This window comes from Canis aureus, chromosome 15 (genome assembly GCF_053574225.1).
Source record: "Canis aureus isolate CA01 chromosome 15, VMU_Caureus_v.1.0, whole genome shotgun sequence".
NCBI lineage: Eukaryota > Metazoa > Chordata > Mammalia > Carnivora > Canidae > Canis > Canis aureus.
Window position 1 is genome coordinate 210,424 of NC_135625.1, and position 25,491 is coordinate 235,914.

General features: G+C 65.8%; 1 protein-coding gene across 3 annotated transcripts in view; it reads left to right on the plus strand.

Annotated features, from left to right (window-relative positions):
• Positions 1-20,569, plus strand: part of LOC144284206 (myomesin-2) — a 50,986-nt gene extending 30,417 nt beyond the window's left edge. For all 3 annotated transcript variants that reach the window (XM_077848525.1, XM_077848524.1, XM_077848526.1), the window contains 21 exons: positions 588-709; positions 1,893-2,080; positions 2,685-2,811; positions 3,224-3,402; positions 4,205-4,319; positions 5,015-5,174; positions 5,256-5,362; positions 7,057-7,101; positions 7,587-7,723; positions 9,246-9,390; positions 9,482-9,541; positions 10,102-10,169; positions 10,755-10,865; positions 10,965-11,052; positions 11,569-11,607; positions 14,879-14,984; positions 16,563-16,726; positions 16,959-16,995; positions 18,184-18,206; positions 19,125-19,180; positions 19,979-20,569. In XM_077848525.1, the coding sequence (XP_077704651.1) occupies positions 588-709; positions 1,893-2,080; positions 2,685-2,811; positions 3,224-3,402; positions 4,205-4,319; positions 5,015-5,174; positions 5,256-5,362; positions 7,057-7,101; positions 7,587-7,723; positions 9,246-9,390; positions 9,482-9,541; positions 10,102-10,169; positions 10,755-10,865; positions 10,965-11,052; positions 11,569-11,607; positions 14,879-14,984; positions 16,563-16,726; positions 16,959-16,995; positions 18,184-18,206; positions 19,125-19,180; positions 19,979-20,290 (2,389 nt within the window). In that variant the 3' untranslated portion in view covers positions 20,291-20,569. The remainder of the gene's footprint in view (positions 1-587; positions 710-1,892; positions 2,081-2,684; positions 2,812-3,223; positions 3,403-4,204; positions 4,320-5,014; positions 5,175-5,255; positions 5,363-7,056; positions 7,102-7,586; positions 7,724-9,245; positions 9,391-9,481; positions 9,542-10,101; positions 10,170-10,754; positions 10,866-10,964; positions 11,053-11,568; positions 11,608-14,878; positions 14,985-16,562; positions 16,727-16,958; positions 16,996-18,183; positions 18,207-19,124; positions 19,181-19,978) is intronic.
• Positions 20,570-25,491: the final 4,922 nt, after the last annotated feature.

Consider the following 25,491-nt stretch of genomic DNA (forward strand, 5'->3'; position numbering starts at 1 on the left):
CCCAGGGTATCTGAGCAGCTAAACAGCAGCAGCACTCGGGTTCTCCACTGTGCACGAGTTACGGGGACGGCTCAGCCGTCTTTCCCTTTTCAATCTTCTTTAAAAAAAAAAAAAAACATAAACAATCGATAACTTGGAAAAAGCCATGGCTAGGAAGGAAGCGATGTTGCTGCAGAGAACCCGTGAGATGTCGCTTCGGGCCCACGGGCAAAGCAGACTCAGGAAGGGATCTCAGGACACAAAGCTTAAAGTAGCACTCCCGCCCCTGAGCGTGGTGGGTGGTCCCTGGACGTTCTGGGGATGGGCGCTGGGCTGGGGGGCTCCCCGCGTGCTCCTGGGGGTGCTCAAGACGCCGGGAGGTGAGGACGGCTGTCGGGCTGTGGAGGTGGGAGGGTGTGCGGACCTGAGCCGCTCTGCCCCCCGTGTGGCCGGGCCACGGCTTTCCGTCCCGCCCCAGCACGTGGGTTCGCATCCCCGACCCCCGCGGAATCGGGAATCTAAGCAGAAGGCCCCAGGGAGTCAGGCTCCTCCCAGTCCCTGAGGGAGGCCCCCCCGCCCTGCGGCGCCCTGACCGCTGTCTCGCTCAGGTTTGTGGTGCACGGGCTGACGACCGGTGAGCAGTACGTGTTCCGGGTCAAGGCCGTCAACGCCATGGGCATGAGCGAGAACTCTCAGGAGTCGGACGTCATCAAGGTCCAGGCGGCCCTCAGTGAGTCCCCGCGGCTGTGCCGCTGCCGGGGGTGGGAGGCTGTGGCCTTGTGCGGGCGAGTGCTCCTGGGGTGACCCTGTTGCCCCGCGGGGAAGGTGGGGGGCCCTCTCACCCGCGGGCCCCTGGTCTTGGAAGTGCAGGGTGGAGGGAGGGTGCTGCCCGCTGACAAGGCTCCGGGGGAGGACGTGTGTGCCCGTCGGGAGGGGGTCCAGGCATCGGTTGTGCTTAGCTTGGGGGGCTTTGGTCCTCCCTGCGGAGCCCACGGGCCCGTGTGAACCTCGTGGCTGTGTCACCCGCCTCGTCTGTAAACATGCCTTACATCCAGCTGAACGGCTAGGGACCTAACTTCGGAGGTGGGCCCTGGGACCATGGCGTTGTCCTTGCCGCCTGCCGACTTCCCCCACACGGCCCCATGGCGAACACGTGAATGTTCCTCGTTTTGAGGACATTTTTGTCTCCAACTGATTTTTTAAAAAATATTTTATTTATTCATGAGAGACACAGAGCGAGAGAGAGGCAGAGACACAGGCAGAGGGAGAAGCAGGCTCCGTGCAGGAGCCCGATGGGGACTTGATCCCGGGGCCCTGGGGTCACGCCCTGGGCTGAAGGTGGTGCTAAACCGCTGGGCCACCCGGGCTGCCCTGATTTTTATTTTATTATTTTTAAAAATATCTTATTATTTGACACAGAGAGAGAGACAGAGAGGGAGAGAGAGGGACAGGGAGGGCAGAGGGAGCAGCAGCGGGGAGCCTGACGCGGAACTCGATCCCAGGACCCGGGGTCATGACCTGCCCCGAAGGCGACCCTCGCCCACCGAGCGCCCAGGTGCCCCACGTCCATCTACGTGTTAAGCGCGTGTTTGGAAGCTGCGCTCGGTGCCCTGACCACACTGGTGTCGCGGAGCATCCCGGGGGCGGGCCGTCCCTCGCGGGAATGCAGAGACGCCCTCGTCCTCGGCCGTCCCGTCCCCGGGGACTCCCTCACGTTCCCACGTGTACCTCATACAAAGCGGCCATCCGAGGTTTCGTTCTCTGGCGAGAACAGGTGCTGCGGGCTCGTGTCCCTCAGGCCCGGAGGACGCGGTGACAGCACACCGCGACGGCCCGTGTGGGGCGGGAGCGGCCCTGGGGGTGGACATTCCGGGTGGGGCCCCGGGCCAGCTTCTTGCTCCGTGTCCCCGTAGCCGTGCCTTCTCACCCCTACGGGGTCACGCTTCTCAACTGCGACGGCCACTCCATGACCCTGGGCTGGAAGGTGCCCAGGTACAGCGGGGGCGCCCCCATCCTCGGCTACTACCTGGACCGGCGCGAGGCCCAGCACCGGAACTGGCACGAGGTCAACTCCTCGCCCATCAAGGAGAGGATCTTCACGGTGCGTCCTTCTGGGTGTCGCGGGCAGGGGGGTGCCTTCCTGTCAGGTGCACAGCCCTTCCCTCGGGGACTTGGGCTTCAGGGGAGTCCGACGACGCGACACAGACACACGCGTGGGCTCAGGAGAGTCTGTGGCCTGGGGGGAGAGGCCGTCGAGCTGGACCCGAGGAGCCCAGTCCCCCTGAGAGGCGGGGCGGGGGGGCAGAGGGGATGTGAGGACGCGGGTGTGTGGTGCGACCGTCCCCGCTGGGAGCGGCCCTGGCCCCAACCCTCTGTGGCCTTCATCTCCCTGAGCCTCTGATGTGCCAGCTGCCGTGGGGTCACGGTGCCGTCACCGCACCTGCCGCGGGGTCACGGTCCATCATTGCACCTGCCGCGGGGTCACGGTGCTGCCTCCTGCAGGCGCGGCGACAGGAGGGCGGAGACGATGTGGGGGGTTCCCGAGCGACTGCAGCGCGGCAGCCGCGTTCCCAGCGCCCGGCCGCCCCGGCCCAGCCCCGGCCTCACGTTGGCTCGGACACGTCCGTCTTGCGATGTGTTCGCTGCCCACGGGCCGCACGGCGGCTGATCCTGCCCGTGCTCATCCCGCACAACCCACCTCGCAGGTGGAGGGCTTGACGGAGGGCTCCCTCTACGAGTTCAAGATCGCCGCCGCCAACCTGGCGGGCATTGGGCAGCCGTCGGACCCCAGCGAGCTCTTCAAGTGTGAGGCCTGGACCATGCCTGAGCCTGGTGAGAGGCCCCGCGGGACCCGAGCGCGCTCAGCGCCTGTCACCGACCCTCAGAGCTGGCGGGGCTCCGTCTTGGGCACCGGGGGTCTCCCGGCTGTGCCAGGCCGTGGGGCGGAGCTGGATCGGGCTGCCGAGTGCCCGGCCCTGGGCCGTGTGCAGAGGCCGAGCGGGTGACGGGGGGCATTAGTGGGGCCGCGAGAGGGCTCAGGGTGTGAGCCGGGGCCGGTTCTCCCCGCGAGACGCACCTGCGGGTCCCGAGCACCGGGGTGACTCAGGGTCGAGGCCAGGGGGACGCCGCGGGGACGGGCTGCCGGGTCGGGGGCGGCCAGCGGGCGGGCAGGGCTGTGCACCTGCAGTGCCGGAGGCGGGGGGCATCCCCGTGGCGCGGGCTCAGACGATGTTTCACCTTCCAGGCCCCGCGTACGACCTGACATTCTGCGAGGTCAGAGACTCGTCCCTGGTCGTGCTCTGGAAGGCCCCCGTGTACTCGGGCAGCAGCCCTGTCTCTGGCTACTTCGTGGACTACAAGGAAGAGGACTCTGGAGAATGGAGCACCGTGAACGAGGCGCCCACCGCCAGCCGCTACCTAAAGGTGAGGGTGTTCCCGCCTCCCGGGCCGCAGGCCGACAGTCCCGCGGTCGGCTTCCCCGGGGGCGCCCGACCCTGTGTCCGTGGGTGGCCCGCGCCGGCCCTGTGTCGTCCGCGCTTGCTCCTGGGGTCACACGCACAGACACGCGTGCACACACGGCTTCCACGTGTGGGCCGGGGCAGCGCGTCCATCCCTGGTCCTCCGGGGTCTCCGCGTGCGTGCGGCACCTGCGGCTGGCTCTCCTGGGGGGGTGACATGTCCCCACGCCCTCCCCAGCTGCCCTCACCCAGGCCTCGCCCCCGCGGGTGTGTGCTCCGAGCCGCGCCACAGACATCGGGGTGCCCCGCACGTGCCCCGCACACGCCGCAGCCTCTGGGGCACGGACCCCACGACGCCAGAGCGGCTTCCTCTCGCCGCTGGGATCCAGGTCAGCCTCCGGCAGCGAAGAGCACTGGTGTGCGGCCCGCGGCCCCCTGACCTGCGCGCCTGCGAGGTGGACGTGCTGTGGCGCGTCCAGGGGACAGGACGGCTCGCTTGCAGGCCGCGTGTAAAACCCTTGAGCCCCGTAGAGCCGGGGCCTGTGTGAGCAGCGGGTGCAGCCTGGACGCGGGGTCTTCACTCTGCTTAGAAACACGCAGAGGAAGGAGCGGCGAGTACACGGGACCGAAGGGTGTGTCTACGCTGCAGTCGGGCCGCGTGGCTCCGAGGGGGCACCGTGCGGCTCCTCCAGCTGGAAGAGTGTCCCAGTCGGACGCGGAAACACGGCCCTCGTCGTTCACGCTTCCCGCCGCTCTGTCTCCCTCAGGTCTGTGACCTGCACCAGGGCAAGACCTACGTCTTCAGGGTCCGTGCGGTCAACGCCAGCGGGGTGGGCAGGCCGTCGGAGACGTCCGAGCCGGTGCTGGTGGAGGCCAGGCCAGGTGACACGCGGCCGCCGGGCTGCGGGGAGGGCACGTGCCCTGGGTGCGAGGCGGTGCGGGGCGGCGGGCTCCCGTCGGGCGGAGAGCGGGGCCGCGTGGCACTGTCCTGGGAGGGCGACGCCGGCCCCTGACGTCTCTGCTGACTGTGATGGGCGGCCATCGAGCCGTCGGTGCCGCTGTCGGTGGCGAGAGGCGAACGTCGGCGGGGGGCGCTTGTGGGGCCGAGGTCCTCGCAGGGCACGCGGGGAGGGGGCGGTGAACCCGGACACCCGCGCTGCCCCCGTCTCTCCGGCCCCCGGGGACTGGCGTCCGGGCGTCTCCCGTCCTCCCGGTGACCCGGCGTCTGTCAGTACCTGCCCGGGGCCCCATGTCCCCACGGCCCCCGCGTCCCAGGCGCGGTTCTGACGGCCGGTGTGGGGCCGGCTGTGCACCTGCTCGGAGGGAGCTCGCGGCGCCTTTCCCAGCGCCCGGGGAGGAAGGGCGGCGAGGGGAGCCCGAGTCCTTGCCCGGGCAAGAGCCCGGATCCCAGACACCGGCAGGGGCTCCCCGGCCCACACGCTGCCCAGGGTGCACCCGCCCGCCCGCCGCGCCCTGTTCCTGCTCCGGCGTCCCCCCCGCCCCGGTGTGACTCAGCATCCCGAGCTGGGCCCGGAGGACGCGCCGTCCCTGAGCCGCCGCCGTCCCCTGGCTCGCAGGCACCAAGGAGATCAGCGCCGGCGTGGACGAGGAGGGCAACATCTACCTGGGCTTCGACTGCCAGGAAATGACGGACGCGTCCCAGTTCACCTGGTGCCGAGCGTACGAGGAGCTGGCCGAGGACGACCACAAGTTCAGGGTGGAGACGGCCGGAGACCAGTAAGTGCCGGGGAGCGGCCCGGGGCCTGGGCGGCTGCGGGGGCCGTGACAGCAAGGCCACCCGCGCCCCTTCCCTTTCAGCTCGAAGCTGTACTTTAAGAACCCGGATAAAGGCGACCTGGGAACCTACTCTGTGTCCGTGAGCGACACGGACGGGGTGTCGTCCAGCTTCACCCTGGACGAGGAAGGTAATGCCCGGGGGACGCACGCGCCGAAACTGGGTGCGTTCGCGGGGGGCTGGGGTGCAGAGCGTTGGCAGAGGCAAAAGTCACAACTTTTTTTTGAGGATTTTATCTATTTATCCCCGAGAGATGCAGAGAGAGGCAGAGACGCAGGCAGGGGGAGAGGCAGGCTCCCTGCGGGGACCCCGACGCGGGACTCGATCCCGTGACACGCCCTGGGCCAGACATCACCTGGTCCTTTAAACTTGGGTCTTGGCGACGTGTCGGCGCGTGAGGCCCTGAGGTCGATGAGCGACGCGGAGGGAAGACCCCCTCCTTCCCAGCACCGGATAATCGGGGTGAAACGGGAAAGCAGGATCGTCCTGGGTGTGAAATAGGACGTAGGAGGCTTGGCCCCGGTCCCCTGCTCCCCTCAAACAGGACACAACGGTCGTGAGGGGCCCGGGGAGCCGGGTGGGTGCCCGGGGTGGGCTCCGGCCGAGCCCCTGGCCCTGGTGGCCCGTGTCCTGCTGGGCGGCGCGGTCGGACGGACGTCGGGGCTCCGGGGTCGCTCAGCGCTCTCCAGACCTCGTGCCCCCAGGGCGGCTGCCCCCAGGCTCCCCCCAGGGCGCAGGGGTGACCCTGGCGTGTCCGGGCGTCCGTCCTCGGAGCTGCAGGTCCGCTCAGCAGACCCCCACCCCCCGGGCAGGCGAGCCAGTGCCGGTCGGTCAGGAGAGGCCGGGCCTCGTTTCTGGGCTCCAGCGAGCGCGTCCCTACAAACCCTCCGACCCGATCTCCTCCGGGCTCTAATCAGGAGGAAGGACCAAGAGTGGCCCAGAACCCGGTTTTCCACGCTCGCTCTGGGGACTCCTTCAGGAGCAATGCGTTTTGTCCCTAAGCCCATGGCAGGGACACCTGCCAGGTCCTGGGGGCAGAGCCGTGAGGACGGGCACCGTGGGGGGCCTCAGCGCCAGGCCGCGGGGCAAGGTCGTCCGGCATCCAGGCTCCTACGGCTCCTCCAGCACAGCCCGCCTGCCCGCTGCGGCCCGACCCGCCCCTGCCCCGTCCCCTCCCCGTCCCATCCCGCCCCCTCCCCGTACCCCTCATACCCCTCCCTGCCCTGTTTCCTACCCCCATCCCGTCTACCTCCCCTCCCCAGCCCCTCCTCGTCCCCCCCATCTGCCTCCCCTTCCCCATCCCCTCCCTGTCCCATCCCCTCCCTTCCCATCCCCGTCCCTTGTCTGTCCCTCCCGTTCTCCATCTCATCCCCCTTTCCCCTCCCCCACCCCTCCCCCACCCCCTCCCATCCCCCCTCCCCTTCTCCATCCCCCTCCCCCTCCCCGCCCATCCCCCTCCCCTTCTCCATCCCCCTCCCTCCCCCTCCCCTACCCATCCCCCCCCCCCCGCCGTCCCCCTCCTCATCCTGTCCCCCTCCCCCTCCCCGTCCCATCCCCCTCAGCCCCCTCCCCATCCCCCATGTCCCCTGTCCCACCCTCCTCCCCCTCCCTGTCCCGCCCTGGCCTGGCCGCCCCTCCCCTGCCACAGGGTTATTCGTGGTGAGGGGAGCCCGAGGAGGAGCCTTAGCTCCCACCTGCCTTTCGGGTCTCGCCAGTCGCGCGTGGAGCCTCGGGGCACCGCTCTGCCCGCTGGGCCTTGCCGCGTCCCGTCCGCAGCCCCTGAGCGTGCGGCTCAGTCTCAACGCGTGTCCTTCTTCATTTCAGAGCTGGAACGTTTGATGGCCCTGAGCAACGAAATCAAGAACCCCAGTGAGTGGCGGGGCCGTGGGGGACAGCGGCGGGGAGGGCGGCGGGGGAAGGCGCGGGGCCCCCCGGAGCGCCCTGGGGAGAGGGCGGCTTCGCCTCACGTAACCGGCTTGTCCCGGTTCATTTAAAACAAATACGAGTCGATCACGCACCGGGTGGACGTTCTTGCGCAGGGAGGGTTTGGGTGCGGGGCTTGGCCGTAGCGCGGCCATCGGAGCGTGCAGGTCAGCCGGGCCCTGGGTGGCCGGGCGCCACGGGGTGGGGGAGGAGCGGGTGCGGGCCGCGGGATGGGGGCAGGTGCGCCGCGGGGCTCACACGCACTGGCCTTCGACTGCCCCGACGGGCCGACCGGGGTTTATTTTGTGTTTGGCTTTCCCGACCCAGTGCAACGGGCCGGGGCGTCCCCGCCTCAGAGCCCCGGACGGCTGGGGTGCCGGTCCCCTCAAGGACTGCGCGGCGCTCACCTCCGACCTCTCTCGTCCCCCCAGCGATTCCTCTGAAGTCAGAACTAGCTTATGAGATTTTTGACCAGGGCCAGGTCCGCTTCTGGCTGCAGGCCGAGCACCTGTCGCCCGACGCCAGCTACCGGTTCATCATCAACGACAGAGAAGTGTCTGACAGCGAGGTGAGCCCGCGAGCGGGGCCTCTGGCCGGCTCGCACCGCGGAGGGTCGGGGGCCTCGGGTCACTGTCCCGCGTGTTTTCTCCCCGAGGGCCGCGGCGCCGGGGCGTGGCCAGCTGCACGATGGCCGTGTGGCCGCTGGTCCTCGCCGTGCTCGGGGACCGGCCTGGAGGGTGGGGGCTGCGTGGGAACCGCGGAGCCTGGGCTTAGGACGCACGAGGTCCGGCTGACGCGGGGCGGGGACTGTCCTCGGTGCGCGGCTGACTTGGTGGCCATGGCGCCGGGGGCGGCGTTTTTGCCCTATTGTCCGTGGGCCCTCGCACCCAGAGCCTCCCGCGGGGGCGTCACGGGGAGACCCTCGCCCTGGGGGCTGCTCTGCTTTCTGGGGAATCGGGGCAAAGAGCAGCAGAACCGCCAGGGCCGTGCGGCGTGCTGGGAGGCAGACGCGTTGGCCCGTGGTCACCTTGCGAGTCCTGCGCGGGCCGGAGACGCTCCCGTCTGGGCTGCGGGACGGGGGGCGTGTTTCAGCGCCGCTTCTCGTCTGAGAATCACGGCTCGGCTGCCGAAGGACAACCCGCTCGAGGGCCTCTCCGCACCGTGGAGAGTCGGGTGCCCGACCCCTGCGGTCTCCCCCGGGTGCTCGGCGGGCGCTGCCATCGTTGCCTGTAGCGACTACTGACGCCAGGCGCCTCGGTCGGGGGCGGTTCGCGGGCAGGGATGGCCCAGGCCTCGCAGGCGTCTGCTCAGGACCCCAGCCCCGGCCCGGGACCCCCGAGCCCTGGCCCAGGACCCTCAGCCCCGACCCAGGCCCCCCAACCCCCGCCCCGCCCCGGGCCCGCGTCCTGCAAGTGTCTGACCAGAGCAGCAGGTGTCAAGGACCACGACCCCGTGACTTTCTGGCCCTGAAGCCGGTGCCGTCCTCGCGGAGCCGTGGGGCGCTGGCCGCGGACATCCGGCACCTTCCTCCTGGCCCGGCAGAGCCCGCGGGCTGAGCCCCGTGGGGGGACGACTGAGCAGTGCTCCAGGGACAGACGCTGCGCTGAGCGGGGTGGCGTGTCCCCTGCCAGCGCGCCTCGTGTCCTGTGCTGTGGCGACCGCAGGAGCCGCGTGAGCTCCCCAACGGGCCCAGACGCCGCGGGGCGGGAGCCGAGACAGTCAGGGAAGCTACCGAGCGGCCAAGAAGCCAAGGGTCCTGCGCCCGCCGTGGGTCCCGGCCATCGCTGGTGGCCGCTCGCTCGTGTTTCCTGGTCCGCGGGCGGCGGCTGTGGCCCCTTCTCGTGTTTCTGCGGCTCCGTAAGGGTCTCGCTCCAGACGCTCGTTCCTGGGCGCGTGCGGGCCCTGCCGGGGCCTCCCTGGTGGAGGCGGCTCTGCGCGGGGCCTCCCGCTGTCCCCCGGGTCATGAGCGCCTCCCCTGGCGCCATGTGGGTTTGGTCCCGTGTGCGGCCGGAGTAGGTCGCGGTAGTGGGTGCAGGACGGGGGGCGACTTGGCGTGTCCCGTGAGTTCCCTCCTCCACTGTCGCTTCCAGAAACACAAGATCAAGTGCGACAAGGCGACGGGCGTCATCGAGATGGTCATGGACCGCTTCACCATAGAGAACGAGGGCACCTACACCGTGCAGATCCGCGACGGGAAGGCCAAGAGCCAGTCGTCGCTGGTCCTCATCGGAGACGGTACGCGCTGCGCCTCGGCCGCGGGAGGGCCCATGCGTCGGCACCGCCGAGGGGCGCGTCTCACGTCTCTCTCCCTTGGCTGTGGCTGCAGCGTTCAAGGCTGTGCTGGACGAGGCTGAGCTGCAGAGGAGGGAGTTCCTCAGGAAGCAAGGTGGGTGCTGCGCCGCCCGCTCCGGGGTGCTGGGGGAACGCGGTGTCCTGCCTCTGCCCTCGCGTCTGCTCCACGCGCGTCCCCGTCTCGCCTCCACCTTTACCGGCCGCCGCCGCGGGCCCCGTCTCTGTGGCTGTGAGCCGAGCGCGGGGCAGGGCGGCCGGGCGGGACCGACCCTCGCTGCTCGCTGCCCTGAGGCCCCGTCGTCCGTGCCGCGTCCCCCGCCCACCGCGTCTGCCCCGCGTCCGGCGTCCTGCGCAGCGTGGCTTCCCGGGTCACCCTCGGAGGGCCGCCTTGAGCCCGAGCTGCGTCCCAGGCTGCCTGCAGCCGCCGCGAGTGTGCGTCCCCGAGCCCCCCGGAGGCGCCTGCTCTGTCGTCCCGCGGGCACAGCTCGGGACTTGCCACGCGATGCGGGCTGGTGGCGCCGGGGGCCCCCGCGTGACCGTCACCACGCCCCGGTGCGCGGGCCTCACCTGAGCCGAGGGCGCGCCCACAACCGCAGCCCCGCGTGCCTGTGCTTCTGCTTCTCCAAAAACCTTTCTGCCCCGTTTTCCCGTCAGGCCCTCATTTTGCGGAATATCTGCACTGGGACGTCACGGACGAGTGTGAAGTCCGGCTGCTTTGCAAGGTGTGGCCTGGGCCCGGGCGAGAGGGCAGTTAGCTCGGGTGGGGCGGGAGAGGCCCCTGGGCTGGCCTGAGGGATGAGGGGGCGGCGGGCCGGACCGTCGTGAGGGACGAGCCCGAGCTGTGCAGACGATGACACCCACCGCGCTGTCGCTGCCGAACGCTCACTGACGCCCGCTCGCCCGGTCCACGTGAGGTGCCGGTGCAGAGCCGTCCGCGTCCGCGCCGCTCACCCATCAGATCGCCTGACTCAAGTGCTTACGGGTCCTGGGAGTTCCTCGAAGCTCCGTGCCGCCTCTGAGCTCACGTCGGGGGTTGGGGTGTGAGGGACCCTGGTAGTGGGGCGTCCCCATCCCCACTGGGCTTGTTCGGTCTGACGGTTTCATCCCCTCGTCCGGATACGTCCAAAATGTCACCCGGCCTGGGCAGCGGCCCCTGGACGGCGTTGTAGACCCTACAAAGATTTGGTTTTATTGCTGTTTTTATTTTATTGTTTTTATTGCGGAGGTCACCACTCCACACCCGCCCTAAAGACTCTTTTTCCTTAAAAGCCAGAGGGGTTCGCCTCAACCGGGTCTGTGCCTCGCAGGTCGCAAACACCAAGAGGGAGACGGTGTTCAAGTGGCTGAAGGACGATGTCCTGTACGACGCGGAAGTGCCCGATCTGGAGAGGGCCGTGTGCCAGCTCCTCATACCGAAGGTGGGTCGTGCCGCTCGGGGCAGGGGTGCGGCCGGGCTCCCGGGGCTTCCCGGCGACTTGCAAGTCCCGCATCCGGCCCCGCTCTTACCCCATTCGCAGTTGTCGAAGAAGGACCTCGGTGAATACAAGGCAACCCTGAAGGACGACAGAGGTCAGGACGTGTCCGTCCTTGAGATAGCTGGCAAAGGTACAGCAGCGCCTCCGCGACCCCCGGCGGAAATCCGCGTTGCCGACGGGACGCCGTGTCCTTCCAAGGCGCGTCCACCTGGCCCCGGGTGGTGCACGCTGGTGGCTCGGCGGGAACGCGGCGCAGGAGAACCTCTGCCTCCAGACCTGCCTCCGCGTTCTGGGGAACTGCCCGGTGTCACGTTGTGTTCACAGGAAACGGCGTTTCGGTCCGTCGTCAGTCGGACGCCGAGTGTTCCCGTTACTGACGTAGTCACGGCGCTCGAAACGGGGGCGGGTGGGGATTCAAACGGGGCGTTGCACTTGTGTGGAGCGAGATTTTCTCGTTCCTTGGGAGAAAGTGAACGGGTTCGAGGGATTTCTGGCCCCCGTGAGCCTTTTATGGGTAAATGTCGCCATTTTACGTGGCAGTTTTCAAACGACCATCACGACTTCCCGTCCCAGTTGGATCACGCGGGAAGATGGGGCTTTCTGGCGAAAGCGCGCCTCGTAACGCACGTCCCCCTTCTCCTTGCAGTGTATGACGACATGGTCTTGGCGATGAGCAGAGTCTGTGGTAAGTCGGTGCCCGCCCATCGCCGGGAAGGTTGGTGCCGAACCCCCGTTTCCTGGGCGGGCACCGAGCGCTGCCAAGGGCGGCCCTGGCGCGGCCCGGGGTCCTCGGTGCCGTACTTAGCGCGTGCACCCCCCTGGGGCCCCAGCTTGCACTCGGGAGGGGCCACGCCGTCCGTGGCCTCGTTTCCGTGAGGCCTTTGTGCGTCCGCGCTCTGAGCACCCGCGGCACCCGTGTTGGACGGCGGCGAGCACTCCTGAGCCCGGCTCTGGTCTGGGGCTCGAGGCCCGTTCTCAGCCTTGCGAACACATTCCTCCTCTCGCTTCCCCCCTGCAGAAACGTGAGAACCAAGACACGGGTCAGTAGCTGGGCCCCGATCGCCCCCAGGGTGGGGCCTCGTGCCAAGTGCGCCGCTTGACGGGGCGGCTTTCCCGAGGCCCCCGCGGCGTGTCCAGGCCGCGGCCCCAAGCAGCAGCGCGCTCGGCCTCCTGAGCTCACGGGCGGCTCACCCGGCTCCCTGCCGCCTCCTGAGCACCTCGCCCCGGTTCCCCTCGTCGCTTCCCCAGAACAGCGCTGTGGGTCCATGTCCCCTGTGGACTTCCACGCGGTCGGACAAACGCGGCCTTGGCCTCGATGGTCGCTGAGGGGCCGCGAAGGTGCGGAGCTGAGGGCGCCGCCCCCCGGGGGGAAGGCCCGGGCCAGGGAGCCAGCGGGTGCCCAGCGGCGGTCCCCCTGCGCTCCTCCGTCCGGGGGCAGGAGACACCGCGCGGGGACCGTGCGCCCGCCCAGGCCAGAGGCCTGTGCCCGGGGCCGTGAGCCCAGCCTGACCTCTGGGGCCGCCTCCTGCCCGGCCGTCCTCGCGGCCCCCACAGGCCCCCCATGGGGACACTGGCCTGGGCGTCCTGGGGCCTGCGTGGTTGGGTCTGGCCTTGGTCTCGCTGCGACACGTGCAGGTGCCCACAGCGCCCGCGTGTTCCTCCCGGAGCGCCGTCCCCTCCGTCCCCGCCGCCCCCGCCGTCCCCGCCGTCCCCGCCGTCCCCGCTGTCCCCGCTGGGGGACATCCCTTCGCTCTTGGGCCGGGCGGGCGGCTCCTCCTCCGTCATCCTTTGGCTCTGCACCTGCCTCCCCCCGCTGCTTGGGAGAGCGTTGGGACTGCGGGCGCACACGCGCGTGTACACTCACGCAGGGTCACGCAGGGTCAAGTGCTCACAGGCTCACACGCAGTCAACACAGTCACACGTGCAGACTCACACTCACACGTAGACACACTCAGACACAGGCTCAGACTCGTGCAGACACATGCGGACTCGCAGACTCACACGTGCACACAGACCCACGCGCACTCCCACACGTAGGCTCAACAAACTCACACTCACAGACTCACACGTGCACAGACTCACATGTACAAACACGTGGCCTCACATGCACATAGACTCACACTCGCAGCTTCACACCCAGCCTCCGCTCACACAGATACTCTCACACTCACTTGCACACACTCCCACACTCACCCAGAACACTCTCCGTTGAGCCCCCGCGGCCTGGACGTCTTGGGCACTGGTCCTCCCCGCCCCTTCGCGGCAGCCTGGAGGCCCCACCAGGCCGTGCTCTTAGGCCTCAGACATTGTGCTTGATCCCGTCGGGTTTCCCATGAGCCCTCGTCCCGTGATCGGGGGCCTCACGGGGTAACGGGGCCTTGTTTCAGTGTGAGTTGTCGGGACACGGGAGCTGCCTGGGTCGGAGCTGGACGTCCTGTGCTGCGGGTTTACACGCCCCGTGCAGGGTGCCTGCCTACAGAGGCAGCGCCCGTGGTCGGGGTCTGGGGCGATCTGGAGCAGACGGAGGCAGCCCCGGCTGCAGAGAGGGTGCTCCCTGAATGCCTGCGGCCCCTGGCGTCCTCCCTCGGCCTGGGCCTGGCCTCCGTCCACCGCGTCCCCCCTCGGCCTCCCTCGGCCTGGCCCTGGCCTCCGTCCCCCATGCGGGCTCCTGCGTGGGCTCCTGCTCCTCTCCCCGTGCCGGCCTCCCTTCCACCCCGGGCCTGGGCTGCCCCGCTCTGCTGCTCCTCCTGCCTGTCCTCCCTGGTCCTCCTCCCCATGAGTGACCTCCACGGAGTCTCACACCCCTGGCATCTAGGGGCCGAGCAGGGGAGGGGCTGGCAGAGCTGTGGGAGCCGCGCGGGGGGTCGGGTGCCCTCAGCTTCCTGGGGGGAGGACCAGCCCTCCGGGTGCTGGGCAGGGGCGTCCCTGGGGGCCACGGACACTCGTCTGCCATGTGGGCCCTCCCTGACCGAGCTGCCCTCCCCCCCGTCTGGAGGGCCGGGTCTCAGGTGGGCGGAGAGGTGGAGGTGATGGGGTGTCTGTGCCCGTGTGGGGCTTCCGGGGACCTCCCTGGGCCGCCCCTGCCCCCCGGGCCCCCACGCCAAGGACTCACGCCACTTGGTCATCAGTCCAGCTCCCTCCACTGCCCCGACCCCTCACCGCTGCTCCCTGCCTTGGAGGGGGACCTGAGGTCGGTCACCATCGCTGGCGTCTGGGTTGCCGGTGCCGCGTGTGCGGGACCGAGGTCACGGGGCTGCCCTGCGTGAGCAGGTTCAGCCACGGCCGGGGATGCTTCCAGCCGCCCGGTCGGGGGCCGTGCTCACCGTGTGTCTGCGGGACACTCTTCCCTTACGCTCACGTGGGAATAAGTGGAAACTAAAGGACGCCACGGTCACCATCGCCCTTATGTTGGTTTCTGCGTCTTCACACAACGTCATAAACACAATTCGCTTCTCGCTGTTTGCCACCCGTTTTACGATCGTTATCCAGCTTCTGCATTGAGGCCGCATCCACAGTTTCTCATAATTACGTGCCGGTTCCCGCAGCCGTGGTTGGTGGTTCGGCGTCTCCCCACGTTCAGGGACGTGTCCTTCGGGGGTTCCCAGCGGTACCAGGACCGTGGGGACACGTGGACTCTGGAGGCTTCAGGACGCGGGTCTCCCAGTGGTTTTACCGCCGTTAGCGTGGGGCAGCCACGGTTCTTGTCCGCGACGCCCGCCAGTGGCTCCATCGATCATTTTATTTTGCTGGTTACGTGAATCGTACCTTCTAGGAGCCGGGGGGCGGGTGGACACGTCCAGCAGAGAGAGCTTCGGGGCTGCCGCAGGCGGATAGGCGCGGGGCAGACGGGGAGGCCGTGGGCGCGGGGCGGGGGGGCAGCCCCCTGCGGTCGTACCTGTGCCCTTGGGGCGGAGGCTCGGTGCTGCTCCTGGTCTGACTCGTTCTGTTCCCCGCAGGAGCCTCTGCTTCTCCGCTAAAGGTCCTCTGCACCGAGGAAGGGATACGGCTTCAGTGTTTCATGAAGTATTTCACTGAAGAAATGAAAGTGAACTGGTACCACAAGTGAGTAGGGGTGGGGCTGACGGGGCCGCAGGGGGGCACGCAGGCCGTGCAGGCTCCGTCCCTGGCTGCGTCCCTGGCTGCGTCCCTGGCTGCCCGGCCCTCGTGGCCTCGACGGCAGGGCCCGCCCATCCTTACCCGGGCGTCCGAGCGCAGCGCTCTCCCCTTTGGGGACGATGTATTTGAACTCGTGGAAATAAAGGCCCGCGGAGCGGCTGGCGCAGGGGGACCCCACAGGGCCTGCCCTATGGGTGCTGGCTCTCGGGGAAGGGCTGAGCCGCCTGCAGGGGTACATGCTCCGGCGCCCTTTCCTTACCCTGCGGCCTCCAGCACAGGCCGGGGTGCAGAGCGCAAGTCCGCAGCGTGGCGGAGGGTGCCCCTTCTCAGCAGCAGTGTCCGGGTGCTGCAGGGAGGGAGCTGCTCCCCGCGTGGGGCCCGTGCCGTGGGCATCCTGCAAGGGGCTGGCGCTGGAATCCCCGCCCCGTCGGGGGTCACGGGCTCAGTGAGCTCAGACCACGTGCACGTGCGGCTGGGGTATGCGGCGCGGGCCGGGCGGCTGGGTGCCCCTCCCCGTGGTTGGAAGGGGCTCCCCATCGGTGCTAGGGAGATGCTAGATGCATCTGTGGGTCCAGCAGTTCCCCACCCGCCTGCAGTGGGCGATGCACCCATCGGCCTGTGGAAATACCGTGGATGCAGGGGAGGCAGGGGAGGCTCCTCCCCGCAGCTGTGCTCTTTGTGCATCGCGGCCCCTTTGTGTCCAGGCGTCCGCACACCTGGGCGGCTCCTCATGTTTCAGGCTTGGGGGGGATCGGCCGACCCCCGGCACAGCGTGCTTTTCTCTGCGGCCCCGAGAATCTCTACGTGAAGTAGGATCTTGTACGTGTGCGTGGGAGCGAGGAGGCCTGAGCGCGGAGTCCCCCCGCCTCCGCCCGCCCCTGCCGCTGGCCACCACCATCCCCGTCTCCCCGTCACCTCCACTCTTCCCAGTCGAATCCCACCGTCTTCGTGTTTTGGGGCGCGACTCCTCCCGCTCGGCATAGTGTCCCATCCCCTGGGTCCGTCCACATCAGAGGTGTCAGAATCACGCCCTTTTTTGGGCCCTGACCCTTGCGTCCCTGCTCTCAGTTCCCCGGGGTCATATCCAGGAACTGCCAGTGCCGGGTCACGTGCTAATCAGAATGTTTTGAGGAAAGAAATGCCGTACCGTAAAGCATTCTCGAGTCTACTATCCTGCAGCATCTTTACATAAATAACGTTAATCACAGTCATTATTTTTACATAAACAACGCAAATTAATGATCGTGAAATAACGATGCATCTTTAAAAAGTAGGTATTAAAAAAATAAAAAATAAATAAAAAATAAATAAAAAGTAGGTATCAGGTCTGATTTTTGAAGGTTTGCAGATCTGAGCTACTAACGTAGCTGATAAACCTCTAACAGCCAGAAAAATCTGGGGCGTGAGCGTCCGCGGGCTCAGCAGGCGTCTCACCAGACGCGGCTCTGCTGCCCCGTGGCTCCCTTGCACGTGATACGAGGTTCTCCGTTGACATGAATTTCTCTCCCCTTTTTTTTTTTAAAGAGATGCCAAGATTTCGTCCAGTGACCATATGAGGATTGGAGGCAGCGAAGAGATGGCCTGGCTGCAGATCTGTGAGCCCACGGAGAAGGATAAAGGGAAATACACCTTTGAGATCTATGATGGCAAAGACAACCATCAGCGCTCACTGGACCTGTCGGGCCAGGGTAAGACGGTTGTTCCCGGCGCCTCCCGATGGCGCGTTCCGTGATCCACCGAGAACCCTAGAAGCCGAAACGCTCTGGTCGTGTGGTTTTCGTTCAGAGAACATGGTTTCTCAGTAGCCGGCCCATTCCGTCGGCTGTTTCCGTTCCCACCGGGTCCGGCGCCCCGGGGAACCACCCGAGTGGGCGGACGGCGAGCCCAAACCATTAACCGGCACCACACGTTTCCTTACAGCGTTCGATGAGGCCTTCGCAGAGTTCCAGCAGCTCAAGTAAGACTTGCATGGAGTCGCGTGGATTTGCACGTCGCGTGGGGGCCTCCCCGGGGGCCGCTCGGCCGGGCGCAGCTTACTGGGTGCAGGGCGCAGAGGGCAGGCGCGCTCCTAAAGGACGCGTGCTCGCGATGGACTTTCGGGGCCCGTCGTGACCCTGGGTTCATCCAAGTGGCAAAGGTCTGAGTGGGCGAAGTATTCACGATCTCCGAGCAAGAGACTGTTTAAACGTTATACATTCAGGTTCTTTTTAAATACTTAATTCCCTTTCGAGTGATTCCATGGCAGCAAAATTGAGATGAAGGTACAGAGCTGCCCCGTGTGCCCCGGCTCGCGCCCCGCACGGCCTCCCCTGCCCCCCGCACCCCCGACGGACGGTGCCGTTGTCCGCAGCTGTGAGCCCGCACGGTCGCCGTCGCCGGGCGTCCGCGGTGTCCCCCGGGGTTCCCTCCAGCTGTGGTTGGTTCTGGGGCTTGGACGGGTGAGCGCGCCGTGCTCCGCCTGCCATGCCTCCCTCCGCCCGCCCTTTGTCGACCACTCATCAGGGCCCTGCTCCCGTCTCCGTCTCCCTGGTTCTGATTTTCCCCCGGAATGTCCTGGAGGCAGAGTCGCGCGGCGCGTAGGCTCCTCAGCCGGGCGTCTTTCGCTTCGTCCTCCGCGTTTAGGCTCCTCCGTGTCTTTGCAGGGCCCGAAGGCTCCTTTATTTTTATTGCTGAATAATATCACCGTGTTCCCAGCAACCCTCTAAAGATCCCCTCGCGGCTTCTAAATGTGTATCTGGGCCCTGCAAGCGCCCAAACGGGAGAGCGGCCGCTGGCCTCGCTCGGTCAGTAGGTGTCTGTTGAGCGATGCCCAGACGCCCGAGGCCAAAGCAATCTGGGGAATTAGGGGAAAAAAGAAATCCCTCCAACCTACGCGCTTGAATCCTGAGCTGGTTTCCGTGGGTTTCACCTGCTGAAAGGCAGGGACCGGCCCCAGCGCCCGCGGGGAGACGTTGGTGGAAGCGCCCACCGGCCGTAGCTCCTCGGGTGCCGCCGTGAACCCGCTCCTCTAGGACGCAGCCAACCCTGGTCCTCCTTCCTTTCGCTTTCGCGTCCAGCAAAGCTCTGAAGTGTGTGGCGCTTGTTGTGGCAGCGTTTTCTCAGGACTGTCTTTTCATTCTCCTCCCCCCCCCCCTTTCATTTTTAGGGCAGCGGCGTTTGCAGAGAAGAGTAAGTACATGTTGCGTTACGGTCACCGAGGATTGTTCAGGGTGGGCAAGGGCCTCGGCTTTAGCGTCCCGGTGCGGGGCGTCCGACGTCCATCAGCACCCTGCGCGCCCCAGGGGAGAACCTTCCGTGACTCCCGGCACCCACAGCCCGTTCTTTTGCGAGGTGCTCGGGCAGGTGTGGCCATAGGTAGAGGACGCACAGCAGAGGCGCAGGAGACCAGTCGGCCACACTCGCAGGTCCCGGGGTGGCTCGCCGTCCAGAGCCCCCGCAGAAGCCGCGGGTCATGAGGCAGAGGCAGCAGTGGGGGCGAGTCTAGACCATGGCCCTCGCGGGGCGTCCAGGGGACGAGCGATGCAGGGCTGGCTCGCTTGAATGACTTCAGGGAGCTTTGGTCTATGGGGAAGGCCCGTGGATGGCCGGCCCGGCCCTGGGATGGTCCGGGCAGCGGAGTATTGCTTTGGGTGTGGGGACGAGAAGGGGGAGGCCGGGGCTGGTCGGGGCAGGTCGGGGAGGTAGGGCAGGTCAGCACTGGCTCTGGGGGGCCGTGTCCTCGACCAGGTTAGATGTCACAGCGTCCTCATAGGCAGACAGCCTAGGCTCCCGGCAGCCCCCACCCGTGGGAAGCCCCACACCCAGGCCCAGGACCCCCCTCCCTGCAGAGCAGGTCGTAGCCGCATGTCGTTCCATGAGTGGAGCCCAGTGAGCTCACGCCCGGCCCTCGCTCCTCGTGGGCGCTCACGTCCGCCCCTGCACAGGGCCCGCGACCCCTGGCCCCCTGGCTGGGGCTACCCCCCTCCCCGTTACGGGTGCGGTCGTGGGCACCCCTCCCTGCATCTCGGTGCTGCCCCGCACGGGCCCCTCCCCAGGGACACCCCGCCCGCCCATCGTGTTCTGAACCGAGCCGCCTTCGTGTTACAGATCGCGGCAAGGTGATCGGTGGCCTGCCTGACGTGGTGACCATCATGGAGGGCAAGGTAAGGCCGGGCAGCAGGGCGCACAGTCAGGGCCCGCGGGGTGTCGGCCGTGCAAGGCGGTCCTGCTCCTGGGCATGGGGAGCCTGCGGAGGGGACTGCGTGTTGCTCAGCACCCAGGGGCAGTGACCACACGGGGCACAGGCCAGCCCCCTGCACCCCGGAGGAAGGGGGCACCACCTGCGTCCAGGGAGACACGTCTGCTCAGCTGTCGAGGTCATTTTGGGATTTATAACGGGGACCCCTGGCTGGAGGGTCAGGTCGCTGGGGTCGGTGGAGATACTGACCCGTAGGTGGTGGCCTCCGTGGCCTCGGGACCTCGGTCAGTGTCCAGGGGACACGGCCAACATTCTGGGGTGTCCAGACCTAGAGAGCGGCCAAGACGGGGCGGCCGAGCCTCGGGGCTCAGCCCCCAGGGCACCTCAGCCTCCGCGGTGCGTTCGCGGCCTCCCATCTGCTGGCCATAAGGCGACGCCTCCTCTGGGTTCGCCGGAGGAACCGGGCAACACGGATGCGTGAGTTGGAATAGGAGGGAAACTGAGCCACGGGCTCCACGTGTGTCCCGCAGGCCTGGCGTTCAGGCACCTGTACGTTGTTTCACGGGCTGAGCCGCGGATTAAAGCCGGGGATACCAGAATGACCCCCGGCCGTCCCTGGCAGCGCCCCAGCCCTGCCCGCCGCGTCCCAGTCTGACGTAGATGAGGCCCCCGTGGGCGGCGGAGGGTGACCGAGCCCCAGGGCGCGCCCCGCGACCTCTGCGCCCCTAACCCTAACCCTTCTCCCCCCACCTGCCTCCCGAAGACCCTGAACCTGACGTGCACGGTGTTCGGGAACCCCGACCCCGAGGTGGTGTGGTTCAAGAACGACAAGGACATCGAGCTCAGCGACCACTTCTCGGTGAAGGTGGAGCAGGCCAAGTACGTGAGCATGACCATCAAGGGCGTGAGCTCCGAGGATTCGGGCAAGTACAGCATCCACGTCAAGAACAAGTACGGGGGCGAGAAGATCGACGTCACCGTCAGCGTCTACAAGCACGGGGAGAAGATCCCGGAGGTGTCGCCGCCGCAGCAGGCGAAGCCCAAGCTCATCCCGGCGTCGGCGTCGGGCCCGTGAGGGGCACGGGGTGGGGGGGCCGTGTGCTTGCTGCGAGGCCCCGCGGCCCGTGCCCGGCTCGCATGGCCCTTCTGACCGGGCACGGGCGCTGCTGCTGTAGGTCCCAGGGCAGAGTGTGGGCCGCTGGCCCCGTGGGCGCGGATCCCGTGGCCGGGCGGGCGTGGGGGCCGCGGTGTCCCCGTCCTCGCGGCTCCGGGTCCAGGTTGTAGAGCCCTGCACACGCCTTCCTGGCTGCGCTCCGCTTTCCCACGCTGTACACCAATAAAATGTTGAACGGCACCTGTGTGGTTCCCGTCGGCCTCACATGCCTTGGCCCGGACGGTGCGGCCTGCGGTCCGGGGGGGGGTCCACCTGCGGGCCCTCCAGCGGCCTCGTCCCCGAGGGCTGCGTCCCCGCCGGCTGCGGGGCCTTCCCAGCTCGTCGCAGCAGCTCTGCAGAGGAAGGCAGATGTGCCGGCGGCCGCGGTTGGTCCCCTGCGCCGATGGCCTGGTTGGGGGTCTCGACGGGGTCGGGCGTCCTCCGAGGTGACGAGCGCGGGGCCGGGTGGCCACCCTGGGCCTCCCGGGGAAGGTCAACACGTGCAGCTGCGCAGAGCCTCTCTTCCAGCTCCTTCTCCCTTTCTTGGGAAGAGGCTGAGCTCCCTGGGGCGCCGCGTTCCTACGTCCATGGTCCAGTGTTAGACTAGACGTGTTGCTTGCACGAGACGCTTTGGTTTTCAGAACATCTCCTCTCCGTCATCGGGGCCAATCCAAACTCTGTGAGGTCGTGTCCTATTCTCCTAAGGTCGTAAAAGAAGCTCTGAAATTTAAGGGCGTCCCTGATAACGCCAGCCGGCCCAGCAGGGTTTCACTGCAGGTGAAGGGAGATTTGATTTGATTTGATTATTTATTTTATATTTTATTTTATATTTTATTTATTTTATTTTATTTTATTTTATTTATTTTATATTTTATTTTATTTTATTAATTTAATTTTAATTTAATTTAATTTTAATTTAATTTAATTTAATTTTAAAGATTTTTGTTTATTCATAAGAGACACGGAGAGAGGCAGAGACACAGGCAGAGGGAGAAGCAGGCCCCATGCAGGGAGCCCAACACAGGACTTGATCCTGGGGCCCCGGGGTCACACCCTGGGCTGAAGGCGGCGCTAAACCGCTGAGAGATCCCTGTTTCTCAAATAAATAAATCAAAGCATGAAACGCACAGCTGAGGGCTGCTACGAGAGTCGGCCTCAGTTCTCACTGCAGAATGGACGTAATCGCGGGCGCGGGTTGCCCGCCGTGTGCAGGCGAGCTGGATCAGCGCGTGCACACCCCACACCTCGTGACGTGTCGGGAAGGCTCGGGCAGTGGCGCGGGAGCAAACGGTAGCCGGGTCAACTCAAAATAAAGATTTTACGTCTTCAAAAAGTAGGGTTCTAAGACTGCCGTCCCCTGTGTCTTGAGACTGGACTACTGGGCTCCCGCCTGCCCTCAGGCCCGGCCGGCATAAGCCGCGTGGGCTCAGATGAGGGGCAGCGTCTTGTTCTTGGTTTAAGCACCAGAGGGGCGTGTTGGCAAAGGAGAAACATCTGTGGGGCGAAGACCCGGGAACGGGGAGGTGCCCTTCACCACATCGTGCTCAGTGCGCTCACGGTGCATCGTGTGCATCCCGTCACCCAGACGCCCGGCCGGGTCACGTGTTTACCTGGACGCCCTTTGCAGGGAGCTCAGTGCCCCCAAGGGACACGCAGTGGGCTCCTTAGTCCACAGACGCGACGGCGAGGCCTGCGTCTCACATGGCGGCCTCGGACCCGTGTCGCTGCTCCTGGACGAGGAGGCCCATCCTGGGGATTTGCTTCGACGGCCGGGAGTGTGACAGACGCCCCGGGCAGAGCTCAGACGTGGCATGCGGGCCTCACTCTCTGGGCGACAAATGCGTGGCTTTCAGAAAACATGTATTTTTTTTGCTCCCTACGAGACGTTTTAACCCAGGAGCGCAGCGGGAACCCACATGTCAACAGTAATGGCTTAGAAAGTTAAAAACCACAAATAGATTTAGAAATCACGTTTTGTGGAGCACGTGCACCATGACCACGGCCCTAAGCAAACACACAGATGCGTATTCGTGGCAAAGGTACTGAGATTCTTTTACTGGAGGGTGGATATTTGTCATTAAGAGTTTTTTTTTGCAGGGGGGACCCCTGGGTGGCTCAGCTCAGGGCATGAACCCGGGGGTCCTGGGGTCGAGTCCCACGTCGGGCTCCCTGCAGGGAGCCTGCTTCTCCCTCTGCCTCAGTCTCTACCTCTCTCTGGGTCTCTCATGAATAAATAAATAAAATCTTTTTTAAAAAAGTGTTTTTTAAGAGTGTTTTGCACTATTTGTTAATAAAGGTGGGAGTGTGCGTATGTGGTTTGGGGAACGTCTGTCGCCCAAGAGCCCCCCAGGCTCGGGTGCCCTCGGCTGAGCGGCTGTGGCCCCATGATCCCCCCCGGAGGCGTCCCTTCCCCGCCGCACTGCCCTCGGCTCCATGCCCGCAGAGAGGTCCTCCCCTTCCCCGGGTCTCAGGCCCCGCGAAACCTCTAGATGGCACTCGGAGAACAGACACGGAACTTGCGCCCCCGCTGCGGCCTAGATCCATCTTTCTGATGCAAACACATCACTTAGCGGAGGGAGGGCTGGGGAAGGTATTACACTTACCGAGGGACAAGGACGGGTCTGGCAAATTACTGTTTCCAGGAAATAGCAGGTCATTTTGAAGGCAATAATGTAGGCTCTTAATCTTCACGGGATACACACGAGAAGGAGTAGGACACACCTGGTGAGATATTACAGGGCTCCCGTCGCATCAGTGAAGTCATCGGAATATGTGATCTATCTGTACGTTACGTTGGGGTATGAATTTTAAATATTCCATGTTTCAAAGAGGCATGTCAAGCACAGCCGGCTCACTCATTTTTCAAAGCAGTAAATTATACAGCGTTGGAATTTTTCATATTAAGCATCTGATCCTGCAGAAGGAGCCGTCGGGGACGGAGGTGGTGAATCGGAGGAGTTTCTGGGTCTTCAGGGCGCGGTGCTCCGCCCCAGGTGACCTTGTGTGTCCTCGGGTATGTTCTCAGTGGTCGTTCTGCATCTTATTTTTATTTATTATTTATTTATTCATTTACTTACTTACTTACTTTTGCATCTTGATTTTTAAAGGCATCATCATCCTGGGTATTTGGGAAAAGCTTTTGGGAGGCATCAGGGGGCCCTGCCGCCCCATCTTTCATATGAACAAATACGGTTAACTGTGTGGTCTCTGTTTTTTTTTTTTTTTTTTTGAATTTTAATTGCCTCTTGGAGGGATGGTGAAGCAGTAGGAAGATGGATTACACGTAACAGTTGCGTTTTTCACTGGCTTAAAAATGTATCGGATGCAAACGTCATTTTATGCGTGGAACCGTGATGATTTTTAAGCCAAGGGGGCATGTGGAGGTGCACGAACGAGCACGCTGTGGGTTACACTCCCCGGGGCTCCAGCTCTGCGGCGCCCGGGCCGCCTCCGGTCGCGCCTGCTGCGTCAGGTCTCCACCACCGCTCCAGCAGCCAGCCTGCCTTCACCTCGGTCACCATGCTGGCCTGTTTCCCGGGATCACAGGCGCTTCTCTCATTTCTTCTAATGTAGCCCCATCAAGAAAAGGTTGACACAGAGGAGGGGTGGAGGACAGAGAATGTGGCTCCCGTCCTGGCTCTGGACAGACTGGCACCTGCACAGCCCCGTCCGTGCTTCTGTGCCTCGGTCTCCTCTTGGCGGGGGGACCCTGAGCCCCAGCCAGGTGTAAGAGCACGGCCTGCACCTGTCTGGCAGAGGGGCCTTTCCTGGAAGGTTCCCGGCCAACGGGTTCTTAGCCTTGCTCGGTTGTTGTCAGGGTCAGCAGTCCGAGGGCTTCCAGAAACCCCTGTCAGAGCTGAAGTGTTAGGGCCTCAGCACTTATGCCTGGGGCTCTGATGCACAGTCCGTTCCAGGTCTCAGGGCTGAGCCTCAGGGCCGGGCCGGTGGGCAGAAGCCTCCTCCCCCCAGGCCAGGCCAGGCCAGGCCAGCCCAGCTGCATGCGAGCTGAGCCCTGCTCGGCCCTTCTCCTGGGTCAGCGCCGCCACGCGGGCCACCGTCAGCTCTGGCCCCTGTCCCTCCTGTTGGCTTCCTTCTCATACCCTAATCCAACTCTGGGGACGTTTGCAGAGCCCGGTCAACACATAGTAAAGGCCGGCTGCCCTCTCGCCCCCGCCGGGTGGGAGCCTAAGACCCGGGCCACATCCCAGGGCGTTTCCAGGACGCACCGCCACCTGCGGAAGCCACCCAGAAAGGCGGAGGGTCCGCAGAGGCTCCACAGGCACCTGCTGCTTGAGCACTCGCTCGTCTGGGCGGAGGGGACACTGCAGGGCAGCACAGGACAGCGAGGACCCTGCGCGTTCCCGCACAGCCCCACGCCCGCACGCGCACAGGTGGGCTGAGGCCCAGGCCTGCGGGAAATGCACGGCGTCCTGCTGGGCCCGGGCTCTCAGGAGGTGGGCGGGGCCAGCCCGGCGGTGGGCGGGGCCAGCGCTGGAAGTGGGCGGGGCCAGCTCTGGCAGTAGGAGGGGCCTGTCCCAGCAGTGGGCGGGGCCAGCTTCAGCAGTGGGAGGGGCCAGCTCTGGCCATAGGAGGGGCCTGTCTCAGGGCGGGGCCAGCTTTGGCAGTGGGAGGAGCCTGTCCCAGCAGTGGGCGGGGCCAGCTCTGGAAGTGGGCGGGACCAGCTCCTGCAGTAGGAGGGGTCTGTCCCCATGGTGGGCGGAGCCAGCTCTGGCAGTGGGCGGGGCCTTCCCCCATGGTGGGCGGGGCCAGCTCTGGCAGAGGCGGGGCCTTCCCCGTGATGGGCGGGGCCTTCTCCGTGGTGGGCGGGGCCAGCTCGGCAGCAGCCAGGGCCAAGGTGCCTGGGTAGCAGGTGGTCAGGGCTGGGGCGTCTCCTCCAGGGTGGGCACCGCCTTGGCGCCTTCAAGGCCCTCGAGACCACCTTCACTGGCATGGAGGGGTTTTGTTTTCTTGACACCCTGCGTCTCATTTGGTTTCCAGCAGTTAGCACACTATGTGACACTGGTTTCCCGCGTACAAGATAGGGATCCAACAGTTCTGTACGACAGCTGGTGCTCATCACGGCAGGTGCACTGCATCCCCACCACCTGTTTCCGCATCCCCAC